Source organism: Chiloscyllium punctatum, chromosome 1 (assembly GCF_047496795.1).
Source record: "Chiloscyllium punctatum isolate Juve2018m chromosome 1, sChiPun1.3, whole genome shotgun sequence".
NCBI lineage: Eukaryota > Metazoa > Chordata > Chondrichthyes > Orectolobiformes > Hemiscylliidae > Chiloscyllium > Chiloscyllium punctatum.
In genome coordinates, this window is record NC_092739.1 from 75408064 (window position 1) to 75434890 (window position 26827).

The 26827-nt window shown below is 40.5% G+C and overlaps 1 protein-coding gene across 13 annotated transcripts in view; it reads right to left on the bottom strand.

The window, feature by feature from the left end:
* The window catches only part of fryl (furry homolog, like), a 467472-nt gene that overhangs the window by 224906 nt on the left and 215739 nt on the right, over positions 1–26827 (bottom strand). For 8 of the 13 annotated variants that reach the window (XM_072569022.1, XM_072569030.1, XM_072569038.1 and 5 more), the window contains 5 exons: positions 16357–16458; positions 15261–15305; positions 8769–8872; positions 6504–6612; positions 3056–3142 (listed from right to left, as the gene is read on the bottom strand). In XM_072569022.1, coding sequence (XP_072425123.1) covers positions 3056–3142; positions 6504–6612; positions 8769–8872; positions 15261–15305; positions 16357–16458 — 447 coding nt within the window. The remainder of the gene's footprint in view (positions 1–3055; positions 3143–6503; positions 6613–8768; positions 8873–15260; positions 15306–16356; positions 16459–26827) is intronic. The other 5 variants (XM_072569068.1, XM_072569050.1, XM_072568998.1 and 2 more) reach the window with 1 other exon arrangement.

Sequence of the window (26827 nt, forward strand, 5' to 3'; positions counted from 1 at the left end):
GTTGGCAACTTTCAGGGATTTATGCACCCAGACACAGATCTCTGTGGTCATCTGCACTGCCAAGAATTTTACCATAAGCCTAGTACTCTGCATTCCTGTTATTTCTTCTGAAGTGAACTATCTCACATTTTTTCGCATTAAACTCCATTTGCCATCTCTCAGCCCAGCTCTGCAGCTTATCTATGTCCCTCTGCAATCCACATCAACCTTCGGCACTATCCACAACTCTGCCTACCTTCGTGTCATCCACAAATTTACTGACCCATCCTTCTACGCCCACATCCAGATGATTTATAAAAAAGAAACGACAAACAGCAGTGGCCCCAAAACATCCTTGTGGCACACCACTGGTAACTGAGCTCCAGGATGAACACTTCCTATCAATCAACAACCTTTGTCTTCTTTCAGCTAGCAATTTCTAATCCAAACTGCTAATTCACCTTCAATCCCGAAACTCCATGTTTTGTGCAATAGCCTTCTGTGTGGAACCTTATCAAATGCCTTACTGACGTCTACATACACCACATCAACTGCTTTATCTTCATCCAGCTGTTTGGTCACCTTCTCAAAGAACTCAATAAAGGTAAGTGAGACACAATCTATCCTTCACAAAACTGTGCTGACTATCAAATTATTCCTCTCCAGATGATTATGAATCCTCTCTCTTTTAACCTTTCCAAAACCTTACCCACAACCAAAGTAAGGTTCACTGGCCTATAATTACCAGGGTTGACCCAACTCCCCTTCTTAAACAAGGAAACAACATTTGCTACCCCCCCAGTCTTCTGGCACTACTCCTGTCGACAATGACGACAAAGATCAAAGCCAAAGGCTCTGTAATCTCCTCCTTGGCTTTGCAGAGAATCCGAGGATAAATCCCATCCAGCCCAGGGGTCTTATATATTTTCATGTCCTCCAAAATTGCTAAAACCTCCTCTTTGTTAACCTCAATCCCATCTAGTCTTGTAGCATGGATCTCCAGTTTCTCACTAACATTGCTCTTTCCCAATGTGAACACTGATGAAAAGTATTCATTAAGCGCTTCCCCATGACCTCAGATTCCACACACAACTTCCCACTACTATCTTTGATTGGCCCTAATCTTACTCGAGTCATTCTTTTATTCCTGAAATACCTACAGAAGGCCTTGGGGTTTTCCGTGATCCTATCTGCCAACAACCTCTCATGTCCCCTTCTGGCTCTTCTTAGCCCTCTCTTTTGATCTTTTCTGGTTAACTTAGAGCACTCAAGCCCACTATCTGAGTGTTCACATCTCATCGTCACATAAGCTTTCTTCCTCTTGATAAGAGCTTCAACTTCTTTAGTAAACAATGGCTCCTTCTCTCAACACTACCTCCCTGCCTGATAAGTATATACTTATCAAGGGCCCGCAGTATCTGTTCCTTGAATGAGCTGCACATTTCAAGTGTGTCCATCCCTGCAGTTTCCTTCCCCATCCTATGCATCCTAAATCTTGCCTAATTGCATCATAATTGCCTTTTCCCCATTGCTATTGTAAACGTAACTAATTATGGTCGCTACCACCAAGGTGCTCACCTTTTACCTGCACTCCATCTGTTCATTGAGAATTGTTGACCTAACATCGGTCGCCACAATTTCTCTGGCCCCAACCCAATCCACCTTATCTCCCTCTGAACTGAGTGCATGCAGTATGTTTAGATCCAACCCCAACTTTGTTATTAAACCTGCCAATAGGGGTGGTGCTGTCATAATTTGGTGGAATGACCTCTACATTGCAGAGGCTGAGTGCCAGCTCATATTCCCCTCACTACTCTTGTCTGCCTTCTGCAGGGAGTGTTTCCTCTGGGACACCCTGGTGGACTCTTCCTTCACCCCCAACATCACCCCCCAACTTCTCAAGGCACCTTCCCCTGCAATCACCGAAGGTGCAACACCTGTCCACTTACCTCCTCCCTCCTCAGTATCCAAGGGCCCAAACATACCTTCCAGGTAAAGCAGCACTTTACCTGCACTTCTCACAATTCATCTACTATATTCACTGCTCATAACGTGGTCCCGTCTACATTGGGAAACGAAGTGTAGACTGGGTGGCCGCTACACAGAACATCTAAGTTTGTCCGCAAAAAACACCCTGAACTTCCAGTCGGCTTGCACTTCAACACACCACCTTATTCCCTGGCCAACATCTGTGTCTCAGGTTTGCTGCAGTGCTCCAACAAAGCTCAGCATAAGCCAAAATAACAACAACTCACTTTCCGCTTTGGCACCCTGTAGCCCTTCGGACTCAATACAGAGTTCAATAATTACAGGGCCTAAACTCTCCCATGTCTTAACCTGCTACCACACACACGACCTATTGTTAGCCACTAACAATCTCCATTAACAGCTAATTACTCTCCTAACCAGATCGTTATCAACTCCTTTGTCTGTCCAACTATTCTTCTCTCTTTGGGCTCTATCCCCACCTATTGTTTACTCCTTATCCCTTTTCTTCTGCATATAAACAAACATTTTCCTAGCTACCATCAGTTCTGAGCAAGGGTCACCGGATTAACTCTGATTTCTCTCCACAAATGCTGCCATACCTGCTGAGCTTCTGCTTTTGTTTCCGAATTACAACATCCTCAGTTATTTTGGCTTTTTAATAAGCATTTATACTTTGATATTACTGTCATTCTGTAAACTAACTGTTGAATTTTCAATGAATAAACTTAGTTTGGATAATAATAATTGTGCTTGTTAAGAAACCTGGTTGATATATTTTGTTGTTTAAAATCTAATATGGAGAAGGCATTTAATTGATCACCTCAGTAACTGGAAAAAGCATTTTTAATTTATGTTGTGATACAAGTAATAGTGGGGCTTGAGCAACAATGTATTGTTCCAGCATTTATCACAGCAGCTACCAGTTGGATTTTAATTTCATTGGGAAAATGTCACAAAACGTTAGTACAACTTATCGTAACACAATGGGTCATAATATCCCAAAAACATGTGCTCCCTCAACTGATATACTTATTTCTTCATTTGCCAAACGTCATTGGAAAAATTCAACAGTCTATCCTGGTCTTACCTCTGGATTAATAGCAAATGTTTTTGATGGCTTTCCGACACAAAGTAGATCAAATATGATTTCTTTCATTGCAAAATCGAGCCGTTCCTGTTGTTAAAACAAAAACAATGTAGCTGAACCTCTAAGTATTTATACACAATACAGTTCAGTTTTAAGGTTTATTGTTATATAGTTGTATCGTATTTATGTCACTGAAACTAGCTACACAATCTATATGCCCACACCAGCATTCAAACTCCAAGTGAGGTTCCGACTTCAAATAACTGTTAAAATAGCCCCCTGCTCTTTATTTCTTCAGATTTTTTTTATCTTCCCGTGAAAAACGATCAAAATTGGTTGTCTAATCTATACCTTGGGGTAGCAAAATTCCACGATCAGCTCACTCTCTCGGTAAAGACATTCCTTCTGATTTCTTGGTGACCATCGTACATTGATGACCGTCATACATACGATGACCATCACAACCATTAGTTCACCTCTTCCCCATAAAAGGTCACATTGTCTCTTTAGATCCGCCAGCAAAACTTTTTTTACTTTTAAAGATCTTCCCTCAGTTTTATTTTTTCCAAGAGAACAAAAAGAGATCCAGTCTATTAACTCTTCAGTGACATGCATATCCACACATTTCTTGTAAGATCTGTGGGCCATCTTCAGTTCCTCTATATACTCATTCTAGTATGCACAGTATTCTAAAGGTGGTCTAAAAATAGTTCAATACAGATTTAGCATAACTTGCTCACTTTTCAATTCTGTCCCACTAAAACTAAAGCCTAATGATTGTTTTGCGTGTTATGTCTTTAATGCTAAACTGAGGTTAACCAAAAGATCCCTTTCTTCTTCTAACCTCACTAGACTCGCACCTTCCAAAAAGTGTTCCGCATTCTTCCTACCAAATATAGTAGCTCACATTTGTGTTCTGAACTTAATTTGCCATTTAGAAGCCTTTTCTGCAAGTTTACTAATATTCTCCTGTAGTGAAATGTAGTCACCCTCAATACTGATTATCCATTCAATTTGGCTTATACTCAATTTGAAGGATGTATTTCTGTTTCCTACATCCAAACTGTAAATCCAAATTTTGAACTTATCCTCGTACTAATATTAGTGGAACACAATTTCCCATTGCTGCCACGCTGAATTTGACTCCAGTTCCCCCTTTAATTTGAAGCCAGAAACAAATCAATTTTGCCACCTCTAATCTTTATGATTCATCAGTCTAGCATGTGGCATTTCGAGGCATTTGAAAATCTTGATGAATTGTATCCATTGCATTATCTCTACTCTTTCCATAATAAAATTCTCAAACTTCAATGTTAAGCAAGATTCTGCCTTTAGAAGGATATGCATTATTATATTTTGTGTTTATATGTTCTCTTACTTTGTAAATACAGGAATTACATGAGTTGTTTTCCAGCCATCTGGTAGTTATGCCTTTTGTATTAAATTAAATTGTCAACATTGTCTTCGCTGTCACTTCCCTAGACCCTTTTCCATACAGCATTACTTATTCTCCACTGCCCCCTGTGGGTTAGTTATCCTAATACTTGAGGAGAAAGTGAGGACTGCAGATGCTGGAGATCACAGCTGAAAATGTGTTGCTGGAATACTTGCACTGCTAACTTACATCTGAGGGAGTGCCTGTGGATAGTTTGAGGCAGAAGCTGGAAATAACTCTTGAAATTTTGTTCCAAAGAATCCTGACCTCATTAGGTCTATATGCCCAAACAATCAACATGTAAACAAATCTCCCAAACTCAAACAATGAAGTTAACGTAGATCCTTTCAACTAGAAAATGCACCACGCAGAGTTAGTTAAGAAAATATACTGAAAGCATAAACAAAAGGATTTATTTTTATGAGACTTTCAAAGCATGCATAGAATATTAGTGAAGGAGGGAGCGCAGGTAACGGAGAAATAAAAGGGTGAAACAGATGCATATGAAGACACAGTAAAGCACTGAAGACTATGGTCTGCAACGTAGGGACATGCAGGGTTTGCAGTAATACAAAGAGGAAGGAATGATTTAGTAATTGAGAAAGATTAGGTGGGGGTGGTGGCAGCAAAACTATGGAAAGAGAGTGAGAGAAAAAACGACTGTGTGTGTGTGTGTGTGTGTGTGTGTGTGTGTGTGTGGAATGACAGAGAGAGAGAGAGAGACAAACAGTATGAGACAGACAGAGCACACGAGAGAGAGAGAGAGAGAGAGAGAGAGAGAGAGAGAGAGAGACACACGCACAGACAGAAAGAGAGACAGACAGACAGACAGAGACAGACAGAGAACACATGCGAGAGTGAGACAGAAAAGAGAGTGAGAGATTGACAGAAACAGAAAGTCATTAATTCTGAAAGTCATCATCCTAGGCTGTTAAAAGGACTGGCTACTGTCTTTGTAATCTGTGGATGTGTGCCACAGATTCAATCAATAAGCATATTGATCTGGACCCAATATACCGACCACTGCAACGGACAGCTGGAACTGACAACCGGAAGCGACAGATTCAAACCACTACAAATGCTGGAGGAAAGATCACAGAAGCACTTCACAGGAGGCTCCCAAGCACTGAGGATGTCACCTAGACAGGGGACGAAACGTCTGCAACACAAATTCCCAGCTCGGCGAACAGAACCACAACAACGAGCACCCGAGCTACAAATTTTCTCACAAACTTTGGTGCTATATACAAACTATACAAGAACAGGTATTCCACTAAAAACTGTGGTCAATTAGCAGGCTGTTTCCAATAAAGTCAAAATTGTTAATACAGGTAGTTCTTCTATAATGCAGTTGTTGTGTTTGCATGTGACACCGCATTATAGAAAGTCATACAATATAAATAATGAGGCCGATGGGAAAAACCAGTTTGCGGTGCACCACCAAAAATATCAATAAAAATCAAAACAAAAATACAAGTTGCCTAACACAAACGATAGCACAGTCTGAGTAAATCTTTATATCATAAATTTTAGTGAAATAATACAGTAAACTTAACAGTTTTAACACTCAAATCACTGACTACAGCATTGTAACTTTCACGAATCTCTTCACCAGAAAGTGCGCAAGCCAACTGGCCACATGATGTTAACGTGGAAATCCAGTCCTTCTCAAGATTCTCCTCCGGTTTAAAATAAAATTCCTTCTGAAAGTAGACTACAATTCCCAGTTTCAAGCTAAGTTTCAAGGCCTGCAGAGCTGATTGCTTTCCTGTTTTAGCTGAACACACTAAATTCGCATTTTGCGGACAGAGGATCCTGAAGTCGGGTTTTGCTGTTCAGCTAGTGTCGGGGATGGAATCGTACAACAGCAAATAGGAGTTTGCTTTATTAAAAAAAAAGTCCGCAATTCACAAATCACTTTACAACCAAATAGTGTTTAACAAACGCGTGTTAAAGAAGAACTACCTGTAGTAAAGCATAACTACACCGAAAATATTACTACTTAATTCATACCTGAGCAATAAATTGGATAATCTTCACAAATATGTTCAGAGGTGTGTCACGGGGAACCACACTGCGGGAGCCTTTGGGGAAAAGTGCTGATACAATGCTTAAAAGGCGACTGTTTAAAGAATCAGAATAGAAAAAGGCAGATTAAAACGGGATCAGTATAGACAAAATGTATGAAATCCCTGATTTACAACAGATTAAAAACACAACAAAATTCAAGGTATTACTGAAATTTGTACATAAATTAAGCTTTGAATTATGAGAAAAAATGCCAAGACAATCTATCAGATATGCAACGATATCTAAGAATATTGCAATCAAGGCAATTTGAGATATCATAACTTCACAATCAAAAAATTGATTATGGATAGTTCACACGGTTTTGTGAGAGGAAAATCATGTCTCACAAACTGGATTGAGTTTTTTTGAGAATTGACAAGGGTAGAGCAGTAGACATTGTTTATTTGGACTTTAGTAAAGCCTTCTACAAAGTTCTACATAGTCAACTAACTAGTAAAGTTAGATCACGTAGGATTCAGGGTGAACTTGTCAATTGGATACATAATTGACCTAACGGCAAGAGACAGAGTGGTGGTGAAGGGTTTGTTTTCGGACTGGAGTCCTGTCACCAGTAGCGTTCCATAGGGATCAATTCTGGATCCTCTTTTGTTTATCATTTATATAAATGATTTGGATGAAAATATAGAAGGCTGAGTTAGTAAGTTTGCTGACATCACCAAAATTGGTGGAATAGTAGACAGTGAAGGTTTTCTAAGATTACAAGGAGATCTTGATCAAATAGGTCAACGGAAAATGGCATATGGAATTCAATCTGGATAAATGTGAGATGTTGCATTTTGGTACAACAAGCAAGGGTAGGATTTGTACAATTAATGCTAAGGACTTGGGTAGTGTTGTAGAGCAGAGGGATCGAAGGGTTCAGGTATATAATTCTTTGAAGTTCACGTCACATGTAGACAGGACAGTTAAAAAGGCATTTAGCAATGAAGGCAAGTGTGCTCAGACCTTTGAGTATAGGGGATGGGAAGTCATGTTGAAGTGTACAGGACATTGGTGACGTTGCTGGATATGCAAGGTTTGAGTTATAAAGAAAAGGTGGATAGTCTGGGAGTTTATTCATTGAGGTATAGGAGGTGAGAGGTGATCAGAAACAAGTTTATGAATAATGAAGTGCATAGATAGAGGTAATGGCAGTTGCCTTTTCCCTAGAATTGGGGATTTCAGGATTGGGGGCCACATTTTTAAGGAGAGGGGATAGAGATTTTAAAAAAAGGGGCAAATTTTTCAAGGGTGGCTCAAATGAGAATGTGGAATGAACTTCCTGAGGAAGTTGTGTATGTGGGTACAACTACAAGGTTTTAAAAAAGGCATTTGGATAAGTACATGAATGGGAAACATTTGGAGGGATATGGGCCAGGAGCAGGCAGGTGAGACTAATTTAGTTTGGGATGATGTTCAGCATAGACCTGTTAAACCAAAGGGTCTGTTTCCATGCTGTATGACTCTATGATTCTATGACTTTATAAAGAAAAATTGATAAACAATCTTCTTTAAAAATATGGAACTGATTTTTATGTGACTGAACTTAGATAGAAGGGGTTACTATAGTATGTACAACATTTTTAAGCAAGTGTTGCTGTTTTCAAAAGTATTGTCTTTTGACTGTCACTAGCTTTGATTCATAAGCAAAACAAAACTCAAAACTTGTACTGTTTCAAAATGTTCAGAGTAAAATATTGATTGTCCTAGTGTACACTAACTCTTAAATATGTGGCAACAACTGATGTTTTGCAAGAAGGTGATATTAAACATACTATCCTTTGTTTAGATTTATTCCAACCAAATGCAAAAACAGGAGACTTTTCAAGTGCAACTACGTTTTGAAGATCAGGATGCACAACCTTACTTCAAACATTTTAGTTATGTCCATCATGGAAATGCTACAGGCACTTGACCTAAACAATCTGCTCTGTGGAAATATTTCAAGCATGAGCTAAAATCACTGGCCTGTTTTAAAAAGGATATTACATTTATTTTAATGAAATGTTTTAGTCAAGCAAACACTTTAGAAATGGGAGAATATTTCAAGGACCACTACTGCATTAAATATTTTGTTTTAATGAGGATAATCTTTCTCATCATGCAAAATACCTAATACTAACTCTTATTATGATGGCATCTGCAATATTTCATTTTGCTTACCAATTGATTGATGTGTGTAAAATATATCTAAATTTCTGTACTCACCTTTGTGTTACAGTGTTGCTTTCACATTTTATTCTGATTACATAAACCCATAGCAATCTATACAGCGATTCCAGTGCAACCCGCGACATTTTGGGGTCTTTGTTCTATAAAGAAAAAAAAAGGATATGTTCCAATAGCTAAAAGACTATAAATAACTAGGACCACAAATATGCACTTTCCATTCAAAAATACAACTAACACCAGTGCAGAAAAAGGACAGATATACAAAATATATCATCAAACGAATATGAGGAAGGGTTTACATTATATGGGAAGCAATCCGCTTCTCTGCAATTGATTCTAAATCAAAATTTTGATCCCAATACTGATATTTGTGGAATACCAGTACTTACTGCCACCACTCTGAATTTGACACCCAGAACCCCGCCCCACCCCGCCTTTAATTTGAAGCCAGAAAGAAATGCATTTGTCACCTGTTTTCTGACTCCACGTTCTCTAACTTTTATGATTCATCAGTCTATCATGTGACACTTTATTGAGGCATTTCAAAATCCAGATAAAGTGTATCTACTGCATTACTGTCTACTCTTTCCAGTATAAAGACCTCAAAATTCAATATGATTGGTTAAGCAAAAGTCTGTCTTTAGAAGGCTACGCATTATATGTTGTGTTTATATGTTCTTCTACTTTGTAAATACAGGAATTACAAGAGTTATTTTCCAGCCATCTGGCAGTATGTCTTTTATACTAAATTAAGTGTGTGCAACATTGTCTTCACCGCCCCTTCCCCAAATTCTTTTTCATATAATGTTACTTATTCACCACTGTCCCCTGTGGATTTTTTCATTATTATAGTTACCATTGTCTGTTGTATTACTCAAAAATCAGGACATTATTTATATATGCAACTCTAAAGTATTTGTTTCCATGGTTACAAATGACAGCATGGCAAGCATGAAATAATTATTTAACAGTCAGCAACAACTTGCACTTATACTGCACATAAAACATAATTTAATTGGCCTAAGACAGTGATCATCGAATACCTAGAATCTGAATGGAGAACAACTGAGCAGGTGTAGCATCCTTTTGAAGGAAATCACTGTTTCTTTTAAGCACATATGAAGAAGGCAACAGTAAACAATCTTATGCATTCTTTTTCCTAGGTCCAAGAATTAAACTGAAGTTTTTTTATAAGCAACTGAACAGCAAAGTGCAGGTTGTGAGGTGTGGAGAATTAAACAGAAGACTGGCCTTAGACAGACTACCACTGCTTCACAGCAACGCTATACATTTTGACATGGAGCCACAAAAGAGGTTCAAACTTTTAAGGGACAAGATAAGAAAGAAATTAAAGATACGGAGGCAGAGAGATTTAGGGTGGAAACTTTAGAGCACCTTACAGCCTTGGTAGCTGAAAGAATGGCCACCGATTGTGGACCAATTAAGATTGGGATGTTCAAGAGTGCAGATTTCTTAGAGAATGCTATAGTAAGAGGAGATTACAGAGATATGAAGGGCTGACAGCATGCAGGATTTGAAAATAAGGATTAAAATGTTAAGAGATGCTCTGCTTAACCAGAAGCTAATGCAAACCAAACGCGACGACAGTTATGACACAGGTAGCAAACTTCTAGATGACCAGCCAAAAACATAACAGATCGCTTTCAAATAAACTGTGCTTAGGGACAAGGAAATTCAAGATTGCAGAGTAACAAGGAAAGGTCATGGACTCAGTGTGCCTGTTTGGCAAGTTTAACTGAAAAGCTTATTAGAGCAAAGTAGAGTTTGATTAATCCCTGGAAGAAGGGTCAGCAGGTGTAATGGAATACTAAATGGGCTTGACCCAAAACTGATGCCAGCTGCACTTTCATTTCTACAGACTGTTCATGATTATGCGCAGATTGCCTACTGTGGTACAGCAGAAATATCAGGGTTCACATAATTCAAAGACAGTAATTGTATGTGAAGTTCATATCTTCCAGAGTCACTCTTTCTCTAATGGTATCATGGAGGCCTTGAGGAGAAGTGGACCAGAATGAAAATGGTCCTCTTTGCCTAAGAGGGATGCAGAGTTAGTCAACAGTAAGCAGACCCTGCCAAATATTTAATGCTGTGAACATTGCACCAAGCAATGTCAGGTATAAAGATATGACCAGATCTGCAAAGACACAAATTTGACTTGATAGAAGTTTATAAAATCATGAGGGGCATGGGTAGGATAAATAGACAATGTCTTTTGCCTGGGATGGAGGAGTCCAGAACTAGAGGGCATAATTTAGAGTGAGAGGAAAGATATTTAGGGACCTACGGGGCAATTTTTTCACATGCATGTGGTGCATGCATGGAATGAGCTACAGAGGAAGTGGTGGAGGCTGGTACAATTATAGCATTTAAAAAGGCATCTGGATGGGTATATGAATAGGAATGGTTTAGGGGGATATGGGCCAAGTGCTGGTAAAAGGGACGAAATTAGGATATCTGGTCAGCATGGATGAGTTGGACCAAAGGATCTGTTTCCGCGCTGTACATCTCTATGACTCCAAGCTGCACAACCATGCATGCACTAATGCAGCCTGAGCATTAGTGAAATTTGTCTCTTTTCTAATCACAATTAATTCATAGATTTTTGATTAGTAACGGGATCAAGGATAATGGGGAGAAAACAGAAGAATGGAATGAGAAACAGATCAGCCATGATTGAAAGGCCAAGCAGACTCAATGGGCTGAATGACCTAATTCTACTCTAATATCTTATTGTAGAATGGAATCCTTGATTGAGTTCTGAGGAAAGATTGGGATGAAATCATTAGAATTTAAAAGACTGAGAGGTGATCTTATTGCGGCGGCTGGAAGGAGTGGATGCTGTGAAGAATTGTACTCTTACAGAGAACCCAGAACTATCATCATAGAATCCCAATAGCGTGTGTGGGAGAAAATACAGGTCCCAGCCTCCCCATGATATGGCCACAAAACAGACAACACAAAATGTCTGCACTTAGCCACTGAGCCTACCCATAATGCCTCAAACTGGCCAAACCAGCCACCCCAGACGTCACACATGCCTTATCCAGACCAAGAGAATATACTTCTTCTGACTAAGTGATAATGAGCCTCCCACTTCACAACAGCCCAGCACCTCTGATGTCCTTAGGGCACAGCTGCTCCCACTAGGATATACACTTCACAAAGGATATACACACAACGAGACACCAAAGGTATTTTGCTTGCCCCCTCAACAATATGAACACATTGATACCAGGATGAAACCCACTAACATTACTCCAGCCAAGGATCAGAATCTTCTGAGTCAATTAAGAAACTCATTGTCAGACAACGGACACTTGAATCTTTTCAATGCATCAACTTTATTCCTCTTTGTTGCACAACTCACACCATTGTCTCATTACTCGCACTTCATTTTTGTAAGAGTATAAAACTCTACTGTATTCTCTGTTTGGGGAAGAAGCTGTATTTCCTTCTGAACAGCCTGTCAGTGACTTTTCTCAGTGGGGTCAAGTCTCTTCCATAATATCGCTGTTTGTTAAATAAATCCTTATCAGTTCTCAGTTCGATCTGTGTGGTTGTGATCTCTGATTAATTGAGCTAAATTCTCCGACAGAATGGAAGGATGTCTTTTGGCCCATCGGGTCCACACCGACCTTCCGAAGAACATTCCACTCAGACCCACTCCCTCCCCTATCCCAAGAACCCTGTATTTCCCATGGCTAATTCAGCTGACCTGCACATTATTGGACACAATGGGCAATTTAGCATGGATAACTCACCTAACCTGCACATCTATGGACCGTGGGAGGAAATCCACGCAGACACCGGAAGAATGTACAAACTCCACACAGTCGCCAGACAGTGGAATTGAAGCCAGGTCCTTAAACCATCAAGTCACCTTGGGGGTCTGGTTTCAAAATATTTAATCTACCACTGAAGAGTGAAATTACAAGGTAGGTGTTTTCTCAGAGGGTCATGAATGCATAGAATTCTGTACTGCAGAGAGGATAATGAGTTCGGTATTGGATATATTCAAGGATGAGTCCAATTGATTTTTGGTCTACAGGGGACTCAAAGATTTGGGGAAGTGAAGTTAAGGCCACAATCAGATTCACTCATGCTTTTAATGAATGGTGGGGTGAACTTGATGGATCAAATAGGCCTACCCATTTTTTTTGTTGTTCAGTGATTCAATGTATCTACTTCTACTTCCATTTTATAATCTATTCCTTTTATATTTAGCTGCCTCTTAAATATTGTAGCTTCAATTCTCAGGGAATTCTGCAGCAGGTGACTCATTTCCTGGCCCCCAAAAGTCTATCTACTATCTTTATGCACAAGTCAGAAGTCTGATAGAATATTCCTCATGTGCCAGGATGAATGCAGCTTCAAAACACTTTAAGCTTGACCTCACCGAAGATGGAAGTAACTTGGTTGATGAGCAACTCATTCATTCCTTCAAACACTGCTGCTGAAGAAAGCAGTATATACCATCCACAGGATGCCAAGGTTTCCTCAACAAGCACTTTGCTGTAATCCTTATTAGCTGGAAGGAGGGCAGCAGCTGGACTGAAACACGACCATTTGCTAGTTTCCCTCCAAGACTCAGGGTAGCTGGTCTGTGAACTATTATCACTATTTTCACTGCTGCTGGACCAAAATCTTGGAATTCCCTTCCTAACTGCACAGCTTAAGAAATTAATGAGGATAGAGCTTTTATTTTTTTCTTTACACTCAAAATATAAGCATTGATGGTAGGCAAGCATTTACTACCATCCTCAAATGTTCATAAATCAGCTACACAATATCGTTGTGGGATATGACAGAAGGCCAGGTTTAAAATGTTATAATACATTGAGTAAAAATAATCAACCTCAACTGTTTTAGTTCTTTCATGGGTTGTCATACCATCATCAAAAAGACAGACGGCATTGTAGACAGTGTAGATTACATCATAAAATTACAAAGGGACGTTGATAAGACTAAGTGAATGAGCAAAACTGTGGCAGAAGGAGTTCAAAGTAAGGAAGTGTGAGGTTATCCATTTTGAACTGAAACAAAAATAGAAAAAGGATACTTTCTAGATGGTTTGGAGTTAAATACACTGGATATCCAAAGAAAATTGCTGCTCAAATGCATTGATCTTTAAAATGTCACAAACAGGTGCAGAAGTTAATCAAGAAAGCTAATGAATGTTGACCTTTATATCTAGAGGATTGGTACACAAGGATAAAGAGGTTAGGCTACAGATAAACAGAACTGCTTTAGGAAAGATGTTGTGAAACTTGAAAGGTTTTAGAAAAGATTTACAAGGATGTTACCAGGGTTGGAGGGTTTGAGCTATGGGGAGATGCTGAATAGGATGGGGCTGTTTTCCCTGGAGCATTGGAGGCTGAGGAGCGACCTTAGAGGTTTACAAAATCATGAGGGACATAGAGAGGCTGAACAGCCAACGTCTTTTCCCCAGAGTAGGGGAGCTCAAAACTAGAGAGCATTGGTTGAAAGTGAGAGGGTAAAAAGTTAAAAGGGACTTAAGGGGCAGAGGGTGGTGCATGCATGGAATGAGCTGCCAGAGGTGGAGGTGGAGGCTAGTACAATTACATTTAAAAGGCAGCTAGATGGGTACATAAAGAGTTTAGAGGGATATGGGCAAGAGCTGGCAAATGGGACTGGATTAATCTGGCCGGCTTGGACAAGTTGGACCAAAGTGTCTGTTTACAAGCTGTACATCTCTACGACTCTATGACATGAACCATGGCTAGATCCCACTTGAAGTACCGTGTGCTTCCCCCTTGGAGGGAGTACAATGTAGGTTAACAAGAATTATAACTGGACTTCAGGGACTAAGTTATGACAACAGATTGCACACATTAGGCCCGCTTTCCCTAGAATTAGAAGGTTAAAGGGTGATCTGATTAAAATATAGAAGGAATCAAAAGGAAAAAAAACAGGGTATATAAGAATTTCCACTAGTTGGAAATGTTTGGAACTCTCTTCCATAAAATGGCATTGGATGGTGATTCAGTTGTTAATTTTTAATCTGAGATAGATAAATTTGTGTAAAGCTATTAAGGGATATGGGCCAAAGGCAGGTGTATGGACTTAGAACACAGATCAGCCAAGATCTCACAATGGCGGAATAGGCTTGAGGGGCAAAATGGCCTACTCCTGTTCCCATGTAAACTGGTTGATGAGATTAAAACTTTCTATTCACTCCAGTTTATCAAAAATCTTTGTTTTAAATGACATATGATTGAACCACTGATGCCATTTTATTCAATATCACTACTTTTTGCCAGTGATTGTTGAAATGAAGAGTTTAGTCAGGTCACTGCACAGCATTAAATATAAAGCCATACTCATTGACGGATTAACAAGTGTAATGCAACGACTACAATTTAATGACTGCTATGCTTCAGGTGAGCACTGAAAGTACCACCTATATAAAGACTCCTTTTAGATTACCTACTTGTCATTAAATTTCTAGATTATGTACATATTTTAAGAACTTGGCACACATACCTGCAAAGTTTCTATTTGCTTTCTGATACTGTTGTTAGATGGCATCTGAATAAAGCAATGTAAGACAGCAAAACATGAACAAGCATGAGAATGGGATGTCCATGCATGTTAGATGGGGAACAAAGCACAAACTTAAAATTCTTAAAAGCATTTGATGAACAACAGCACGTACAACAAACAGCAGTACAAAGAGCTTTTGTTAGATGTAACAAAAACACCGCAATGCACTTAACTTGGAGTTAAACTGAATGTTTAAAATAATATTTTTGGAAAATGACAAACAATAAAACATGCCATTATATCATAAGCACTTGTCCCTGCCAAGAGGGTTTTGAGATGCTGTATACAGAGATAAACTAACATAAAACTGAGTTAGTAGTGAGTTCAACAAGACAAAACAAGACAGCATACACACATACAGCCATGTGGAACAATATGAATAAATGAAATGATAAGCATGCAGAAAAACATTTTCCTAGGAAAGAAATGCTTGGAATTCAAGATAAAAAAGTCATTTCTCGCCATCCAAAGTGCAGAGATAATTATTATTTAAGGCGACTTACACTTAAATCCAGATCATGTTTATTTGTTCTATTGCCACTAAAATAAAGATGATTTATCAAGGTGGAACTAAACATTACTGGCAGAGGCCAAAATTCAGGCTAATTTCTTATCTACTGGTGACACTTCTATCTGTGAGCAGTTCAATGCGAGACGGATAAACAGCAAATCGAAGGTGGGGAAATTATCTCATTTCTTTTTCCCTGTTATTTGCAGCTTATTCGACAAGTAAATTAAGAATTGGACTGCAAACCTACCATGTTTAGGTAAACAAAGCAAAAAGACAAACAAAATCAAGATAGGAAACGGGTTCTGACAATTCAACTGTGTGAAAAATTACACATTCCTTATTGCACTATTTGGACCAGACACATATACCTAAAGAGCAGACTATATATGCGAGCAGTCTTCCATCAATTCAAATAACATTGCGCTGTTAATGAAATAATTTTATTTTACAAATAACTTGTGCAGGAATCAACAGTTGGATAATTTTTTAAAATCCAATTACTTTTGTTCATGGTGCATTACTTACCTTTAAATGAGACAGACAATTCTGAAGGAATATATGCCAGTTATTAAGAAAGAACTGTTTTTGACTGACGCACAGAAGGCAGGTAACCAATGGGTACAGGGCCTGAGAAGGCAAACAGAAATTAGAAATGACACCAGTTAGTAGTAGCATTAACAGTTACAAAAAATGATCCCAGCAGAAAACCAGTTGTGTTCTAAAGGAATAGAAATGTGTAGCTTTGGTAGTGAATTAACAATGTACTTGGCTATGCCAACTTTCACAAATTGATCAGAAAACTCAAAATATCTGGATAAAGTTGTGCCTCTCTGGCAATTTTGTGAGATGCCTCCAAAATGAGTTGCTTCTGCTGGACACTATCATTAAAAGGTCAGGAGGTGCACAAGCAAGATGGGAAGTTGTTTGTAGCTGTGTACAACAGTTGCAACTGCAGGTAAGAAAGAGCATGCACATGGGCAAGAAAAAGTGGGCATAGAGGGTCAGTAACAACTGATAAGCTGTTTTGTATTTTTTGGGGTGGAGAGAGAATTGGATGTGTCTGCTCTGAGTTTACCTTCTTCCTCTTTAAATGACAATGCTCCACTCGATAATGAGTTTGAGTGCTGGCAATTTTCTGACATCGTGTCCAAGAGTGCATGCTACTTGTGTCAGCTATATATTGAGTATAACTGGACACTTGAAATGATGCCCATCATAACAAAGTTGTGCGGTTTTAATCAACAGATGCAGTCATAGAGTCAGAGAGATATACAGTACGGAAACAGACCCTTTGGTCGAACACATCCATGCCGACTAGATATCCCAACCTAATCTAGCCCCATTTGCCAGCACTTGGCCCACATCCATCTAAACCTTTCCTATTCATATACCCTTCCAGATGCCTTTTAAATGCAATAATTGCACCATCCTCCACCATTTCCTCTGGCAGATAATTCCATACACCACCCTCTGCGTGAAAAGGTTGCCCCTTAGGTCTCTTTATATCTTTCTTTAAACCTATGCCCTCTAGTTCCCAGGGAAAAGACTTTGTCTATTTATCCTATCCATGCCCCTCAGAGTCATAGAGATGTACAGCATGGAAACAGACCCTTCAGTCTAACCCATCCATGCCGAGCAGATATCCCAACCCAATCTAGTCCCACCTGCCAGCACCCGGCCCATATCCCTCCAAACCCTTCCTATTCATATACCCATCCAAATGCCTCTGAAATGTTGCAATTCTACCAGCCTCCATCTCTTCCTCTGGCAGCACATTCCATACACATACCACCCTCTGCATGAAAAAGTTGCCCCTTAGGTCTCTTTTATATCTTTCCCCTCTCACCCTAAACATATGCCCTCTAGTTCTGGACTCCCTGACTCCAGGGAAAAGACTTTGTCTATTTACTCTATCCATGCCCCTCATAATTTTGTAAACCTCTATAAAGTCACCCCTCAGACTCCAACGCTCCAGGGAAAACAGCCCCAGCCTGTTCAGCCTCTCCCTATAGCTCAAATCCTCCAACCCTGGCAACATCCTTGTAAATCTTTTCTGAACCCTTTCAAGTTTCACAGCATCTTTCCGATAGGAAGGAGACCAGAATTATATGCAATATTCCAACAGTGGCCTAACCAATGTCCTGTACAGCCACAACATGACCTCCCAACTCCTGTACTCAATACTCTGACCAATAAAGGAAAGCATACCAAACGCCCTTCTTCACTGTCCTATCTCCCTGCAACTCCACTGCAATTCAAGGTCTCTTTGTTCAGCAACACTCCTTAGGACCTTATCATTAAATGTATAAGTCCTGACCTGATTTGCCTTACCAAAGTGCAACATTTCACAATTCTCTAAACTAAGCTCCATCTGATCAAGATCCCATTGTGCTGTCCACTTCAGTTCCAACTTTGGTGTCATCTGCAAACTTACTATCTATACCTCTTATGCTCACATCCAAATCATTTATATAAAATGATACTGGTCAATGGCTTCCAGTCTGAAAAGCAACCCTTCACTATCACCGTTTGTTTTCTACCTTCAAGCCAGTTCTGTATCCAAATGGCTAGTTCTCCCTATATTCCATGAGATCTAACCTTGTTATCCAGTGTCCCATGAGGAACCTTGTTGAACGCTTTACTGAAGTCCACATGTATCGCGTCCACCACTCTGCCCTCATCAATCTTCTTTGTTACTTCTTCAAAAAAACTCAATCAAGTTTGTGATACATGATTTCCCACACACAAAGCCATGTTCACTATCCCTAATCAGTCCTGCCTTTCTAAATACATGTACATCCTGTCTCTCAGGATTCCCTCCAAAAACTTGCCCACCACCAACGAGGGGCTCACTGGTCTATAGTTCTCTGGCTTGTCCTTACCACCCTTCTTAAACAGTGGCACCACATTAGCCAACCTCCAGTCTTCTGGTACCTCACCTATCAATGACACAAATATCTCAGTAAGAGGCCCAGCAATCACTTCCCTAGCTTCCCACAGAGTTCGAGGGTACACCCAATCAGGCCCTGGGGATTTATTCACCTTTGCGCGTTTCAAGACATCCAACACATCCTCCTCTGTAATTTGGACATTTTTCAAGATGTCACCATCTATTTCCCTACATTTTATATCGTCCATTTCCTTCTCCACAGTAAGCACTGATGAAAAATACTTGTTTAGCATCTCCATCTCCTGCGGTTCTATACATAGGCTGCCTTGCTGATCTTTGAGGGGCCCTATTCTCTCCCTAGTTATCCTTTTGTCCTTAATGTATTTATAAAATTTCTTTGGATTCTCCTTAACCCTATTTGCCAAAATATTCTCATGTCCTCTTTTTGCCCTTCTGATTTCTGTCTTAAGTACAGTATACTCCTACTACCTCTATACTCTAAGGATTCATTCGATTTCTCCTGTCTATAACTGACATATACTTCCTTCTTTTTCTTAACCAAACCCTCAATTTCTTTTGCCATCCAGCATTCCCAACACCTACCAGCCTTTCCTTTCATCCTAACAGGAATATACTGACTCCGGACTCTCATTATCTCATTTCTGAAGGCTTCCCATTTTCCAGCCATCTGTTTATCTGCAAACAGCTGCCACAGTCAACAGTTCTTGCTTAATACTGTCAAAATTAGCTTTCCTCTAATTTAGAACTTCAACTTTTAGATCTGGTCTATCCTTTCCCATCACTATTTTAAAGCTAATAGAATTATGGTCGCTGGCCCCAAAGTGCTCCCCAACTAACACTTAACTTGTGAGATGTAGTTATGGGGTAACACTTTGCAACCATGGGACAAAGCGAAGAAAGAAATCTCTTCGAACTATTACCAAACCAGTTTAGTTTGGTGCTCTAACTGCTTTGGACCAAGGTGACAATTCCTAGACTTGGGATTTTTACAACCTGCATTTACAACATTGAGATTTTGAATTTCTATAAATGCATTTTTTATAAGGCCTGTAACATCAGTGCAAGTCCTCTACAGTGGTGGGGAAAGGTCAAGAAAGCAGAAAGAAATGAAGGTATCAGCCACAAGCTATGACGTGTGTCAAGGGAAATGACCAAAAGTTTCATTAAATACCTTCTCAAAGCTCACTTGTCAAAGATGGAAAAACAATATTGGTTTCCCTTAAGAGCATATCACTGGACAGATGGGCTTATTTGCACTGAAATTCAGAAGAGGTGGAGGTGTGGGGGGTTGGCTTGACTGAAGTGAATATGGTCCTGAACTGTCTTGGGAAGGTGCGTGCAGCAAGGATGTTTCCTCTCATGGGTCAGCCCAGAACTGTTTTAAAATTAAGATTTCTCTTTTCAAGACAGACATGATCGGCATTTCTTTTTCTCTCAGAGTTTTGCTTTGTGATTTTAAGAAATAGATTATTGTTAGGCAAGGGAATTAAGGGTTAGAGATAGATGGGAATGTGTAATTTGAAAGGCAAACAAATCAGCCATGGTCTTAGTGAATGGTGGAACAGGTTTGGAGGACCGAATGGTCTACCTCTGCTCCTGTTTCGTAATTTTGCATATAAGTGCAAAGATTTAATGAAAGCAACAGTGGGAAGTAATGCACATATATTATCAATGATTGATCTAAGTCATCTGCATAAATGCAGAGAAATGACTTATTGGAATTGTCCAGGGAGGAGGAGGAGGAGGAGGAGGAAGGGGAGGAGGAGGTGGAGGAGGAGGAGGTAGAGGAGGAGGAGGAGGAGGAAGGGGAGCCCCTGGAGTTGCTCCAGGCCAGTGTCCATGTCTTTGTTTAAAGTAGTGAGCTATTAGTATTCTATTCAGCTGCTCACACCAAGGAGGACCCAAATTTGTTTCTGTGCCTGTACCCAGGGTCAAGCAAGGGTGTGCCAGGCATCCCAAATTATCTTACTGACCAATAGCTAAGAAGAAAGGTCAGGAATTGTAGCATTAAATTTAGTGTTTCCCTGTGGCCTTGTTTGATTGTATCGCGACTCAATACATCTAGCAGGCATCTTCCAACTGCCTATACAACCACCCCTGTTCCACCACAAATTTGCTAGCAGTAGGAGGTGGCATAAGGTATCCCGCCCTCCAATGAATCAATTGGACAATTTTTGCACCAACAAGAAATTGGCCCTATAACTGGGATGGTGCTGTGGCAAAATAAATTGTGGAAGTACGTTAAGGGGAATTAATTACAGGGCTTTAAGCAAAGAGAAGGGAGAGTGACTCTGCTAAGAATTCTCATGGTGCTTCAGGTTAAATGACCTTATTCTGAGCTGTATCATTTTATTGCAATGGATGCACTAGTAAGAGATAGAATTTGTTTAAGAATGCCTTTCGTCGTGTAAATTTTAAAACCAGAATTATAAAAGTTGATGTAACCAAATTATACTAGCTCATTTCACCATAATACTCATGTTGCCAGCTCAGTTAAGTTTCTGACTAATCTCAAAATGCTGACGGTGAGACATTAAGTGATGGCAGAGTCATTACACGTCAGAATGAAATATTTAGCTCCTCTCAGACATGTCATTGCTTTGCACTTGTGTGGCTCACTTGACACTTGTTATTTATCAACCCAAACCTGAACAAAACTTGGTCGTTTGCACTGCTGCCTCTCAGTGCCTGGGTTCAATTCCAGCCTTGGGCGACTCTCTGTGTGGAGTTTGCATGTTCTTCATGTGTCTGTGTGGGATTCTGGCATGAGGCTCCAGTTCCCGGATTGGCCACGCTAAATTGTCAGTCGAGTCCAGGATGTATAGGCTTGGTGGATTAGCCCTGGTAAATGTGGGGTTACAGGGATAAGGAAGGGGGCTGAGTATGCATGGGATACACTTTGAAGCGTCAGTGCAGATTTGATCAGCCTAATAGAATCCCTAGAGTGTGGAAAGAGGCTATGATTCTATGAACATTGCCCAAGTTTTCCTGCATGTGAACATGGATTGCATCTATCCTTGTGGAACTGTGAATTTTAGTGAACATTGACCAATCATCAGCAAATAACCCCATAACTGAGCTTATGTTGGAGGGCAGGACATTAGTGAAGCAGTCATGATGGTTAGATCAAAGGCACAAGCGAGAACAGCCATAACCTAGAGTAGGAATAACTGACCTCCAAACACCTGTTGGAGCATTGAAGGTATTCCAGGAAGAGAGAGTGAGAATTCAGAACAAATGTTGCCACAATGAAGGAGGATTTGAAGATAGAACATAGAAAAGTACAGCACAGAACAGGCCCTTCGGCCCACGATGTTGTGCTGTGATTAATCCCAACATAAAATAAAATAACCCACCTATGCACTCCTCAATTCACTGCTGTCCATGTGCATGTCCAGCAGTCGCTTCAATGTCCCTAATGACTCTGCTTCCACCACCACCGCTGGCAACGCATTCCATGCAATCACAACTCTCTGCGTAAAGAACCTACTCCTAAAGTCTCCTCTAACCCTTTCTCCTAATATCTTAAACTATGAGCACTCGTGCCAGTCAATCCTGCCCTGGGGAAAAGTCTCTGGCTATTGACTCTATTCATGTCTCAATGAATACCTCGATCAGGTCAGTTCTCTTCCTCCTTCTCTCCAGAGAGGAAAGTCCGAGCTTAGTCAACCTTTCTTCATAAGACAAGCCCTCCAGTCCAGGCAGCATCCTGGTGAATCTTCTTTGCACCCTCTCCAAAGCCTCTGTATCTTTCCTGTAGTAGGATGACCAGAACTGGACACAATATTCCAAGTGTGGTCTCACCAGGGACTTATAGAGCTGAAGCAAAACCTTGCAACTCTTAAACTTGATCCCCTGTTAATAAAAGCCAAAACACCATATGTTTTCTTAACAACCACTTGGGTGGTAACCTTGAGGGATCTATGTACTTGAACACTAAGATCCCTGTGTTCCTCCACACTGCCAAGAATCCAGTCTTTAATCCTATATTCAGCATTCAATTTTGACCTTCCAAAATGCATCACTTCTCATTTATCCAGGTTCAGCTCAATCTGCCATTTCTCAGCCCAGATTAGAGTGGTGCTGGAAAAGCACAGCATGTCAGGCAGCATCCGAGGAGCAGGAAATTCGATGTTTCGGGCAAAAGCCCTTCATCTGGAATGAATCCAGCACCACTAATCTAGACTCTGATTTCTAGCAACTGCAGTTCACTTTTGCCCATTTCTCAGCCCATCTCTGCATCCTGTCTATGTCGCACTGCAGCCTGCAGTAGCCTCCATACCATCGACGACACCTTCAACCCTTGTGTCATCTGCAAATTTACTAACCCACCCCTAAACCACCTCATGCAAGTCATTTATAAAAACAACAAAGAGCAGAGGCCCAAGAACAGAGCCCTGCAGGACACCACTCAACACTGTTTTCCAGGCAGAATACTTTCCATATACAACCACTCTCTGCCTTTGGTCAGCCAACCAATTCTGAATCCAGACAGTCAAATTTCTCTGTATCCCATACCTCCTGACTTTATGAATGAGCCTACCGTGGGAACCTTATCAAATGCCTTGCTGAAGTCCACATACACCGCTTGAACTTTGTTGACCTGTCTTGTCACCTCCTCAAAGAACTCAATAAGATAAGTTAGGCATGACCTGTCCCTCACAAAGCCATGCTGACTGCCTTTAATCACGCTATGCTTTGCCAAATCCTATCCCTCAGAATTCCTTCCAAAACTTTGCTGACCACAGACATAAGATTGACTGGTCTGCAATTTCCAGGGATTTCCCTATTCCCCTTCTTGAAAAGAGGAACAACATTTGCCTCCTTCCAATCCTCTGATACAACTCCCATGGGGCGTGAGGAAGCAAAGATCTTTGCCAGTGGCTTAGCCTCTCTCGTTTACCGGAGCAGCCTAGAATAAATCTGGTCTGGCCCTGGGGACTTATCAATCTTAATGTTTGCCAAACTTTTCAGTACATCATCATCATCAATTTTGATCTGTTCAAGCCTGCTTCCCAGCTCCTCAAAGTTCTCATTCACAACAAGTCCCTTTTCTTAGTGAAAACCGAAGCAAAAAACTCATTCAGGGCTTCCCCTATCTGCTCAGACTCCATGCACAAGTTCCCTACACTATCCCTGATCATTCTCTTATTCCTCACGTATGAGTAAAATGCCTTTGCGTTCTCCCTAATCCTTCCTGCCAAGCCTTTCTCGTGCCCCCTCCTGGCTCTCCTCAGTCCATTTCTGAGCTCCTTTATAGCAAGCCTGTAATCCTCTAAAGCTGTGCTAGATCCTTGTTTCCCTCCACGTCTGCTGTGACCTTCCTGTGGAAGGATTGCTCCCAGTCTGTATTTCCCAACTCCTGTCTGATAGCATCATAGCTTCCTTTTCCCAATTAAATATCTTCCCTTGGTAACTGCTCCTTTCTGTCTCCAAGGCTACGGTAAATGTGAGGCAGTTGTGGTCACTGTCACCAAAGTGTTCACCCACTGCGAAATCTGACACCTGTCCTGGCTCATTGCAGAGTACTAAATCCAAAATGGCCTCACCCCTCGTCGGCCTGTCTACATACTGAGTAAGGAAACCCTCCTGAACACACCTGACAAAAACGGCTCCATCCAAACCATCTGCATGAAGGAGGTTCCAGTCGATATTGGGAAAGTTGAAGTCACACATAACAACAATGCTTTTACATCTAAATTTTTCCAAAATGTGCCAGCCTATCAGTTCTTCAATCTCTCCACTGCTATTCGCTGATCTGTTCATGTCTAGAATTGCACATTCCCATCTACCCACAATAACCTTTGATTCTCTTGCCTAATGAATCAATCTACCACTGTCTTAAAAGTATTAAAACAGCAATTTCACTGCACTGGGGCAGGGAGTTCCATAGTCACACAATACTGGGGCGGGGGGGGGGGGGGAACTTCCTTCATTTCTGACCTCAGAGGGTGACCCCTAATTTCACAACAGTGCCCTTTTGTTCTGGACAGGCCCTCAGGTTGTACAGGATGTTAGTTAGGCTACTTTTGGAATACTGCGTACAATTCAATTCTGGTCTCCTTCCTACTGGAACAATGTTGTGAAATTTGAAAGGGTTCAGAAAAGATTTACAAGGACGTTGCTAGGGTTGAAGGATTTGAGCTAAAGGGAGAGGCTGAATAAGCCGGGGCTGTTTTCCCTGGATTTTCGGAGGCTGAGAGGTGACCTTATAGAAGTTTATATAATCATGAGGGATAGGGGAGTCCAGAATTAGAGGGCATAGGTTTAGGGTGAAAGGGGAAAGATATAAAAGGGACCTAATGGGCAGCTTGATCTCAGAGGATGGCGTGTGGATGCAATGAGCTGCCGGAGGATGGGGTGGAGGCTAGTACAATTACAATATTAAAAAGACATCTGGATGGGTATATGAATAGGAAGTGTTTAGAGGGATATGGGCCAAGCGCTGGCAAATGGGATGAGATTAGGATAGGATATCTGGTTGGCATGGATGAGTTGTTTCTGTGCTGTACATCTCTATGACTCTATAAGAGGAAACATTCCTTCCGTATCCACCTTCGAAAAGTGTGGCGTTGGAAAAGCAAAGCAGGTCAGGCAGCATCTGAGGAAGAAAAGCGACGTTTTGGACATTAGCTCTTCATCAGCAATGTTCCATATCCACCTTGTCAGGATCTTATACACTTTCTATCAAATCACTCCTCCTCTTCTCAATTCCAGTAGAAACAAGATATGAGCAAGGAACAAGAGTAGGCTACTCAGCCATTCAAGCCTGCTCTGCCTTTCAACAAGATCATTGCTGATCTGATCTTAATCTTAACTCTATATTTCTACTTTCCCTAATAATCTTTCATCCCCTTGGAAATCAAGAATCTGTTCACCTATGCCATAAAAATTATGTAAAGATTCTGCACCCAGTGCCTTTTGAGGAAGGGAATTCAAAAGACAACCTTCAAAACAAAAAAATCCATCTGGCGTACCCTTACTTTTAAACCATAACTCCTAGTCTGAAATTCTCCCCCAAGAGAAAACATTCTTCCAATATCCACCCAGTCAAGTCTAGTCAGAATCTTATACATTTCAATTAAGTCATCTGACTCTTCTAAACTCCAGAGATACAGGCCTCACCTCTCTAGCTTTTCTTCATAAAGCAATCCATTCTTCCAGGTATTGGTCTATTAAACCTTCTCTTAACTGCTTCCAATACATTTACCTCCTTCTGTAAGTACAATGACCAGTACTGTACACAGAACTTCAGATGTGGTCTCACCAATACCCTATATAATTAAAGTATAACTTCCCTATTCTTCCATTTAATTCCCCTCACAATAAACTTTAATGTTCCATTGGCTTTCCTGATTCCTTGCTGCACATTCATATTGATCTTCTGCGATTCATGCACTAAGATACCCAGATCTCTCTCTGTCTCCGCCTCAGAGCTCTACAGACTTTCATCATTTAGATAGTGTGCCTTTTTTTTAATTCTTGCTGCCAAAATGGACAATCTCACACTGTTTCACATTGTACTCCAGATCTTTGCCCATTCACTTAACCTATCAATATCCCTTCACAGGTTCCTTATGTCCTCCTCACAACTCACTTTGCTACCTATTTTTGTGTCATCAACAAATTTAACTAACTCGCCTTAAATTCCTCCATCTAAATTATTTATAAACATTGCAAAAAACTGAAGCTCTGTCACCTGTGGCACACCATTCATGACATAGTGCCAGCTGAAAAGAATCCACTCATTCCAAATCTCTTTTTCCCTTTAGTCAGCCAGTCAATCTTCTACACATATCAATATGTTACCCTTGCAATTATGAGTTTTTTTTCACAATAATCTTTAATGTTGTACCTTATCAAATGCCTCTTGGAAAATTAAACACATCCATGGCTTCCCTTTATCTACAGCATACTCATTTAGAGTCATAGAGATGTACAGCATGGAAGCAGACCCTTCGGTCCAACCCGTCCATGCCGACCAGATATCCCAACCCAATCTAATCCCACCTGCCAGCACCCGGCCCATATCCCTCCAAACCCTTCCACTCCAATAAATTAATTAGGTATGATCTCGCTTTGACA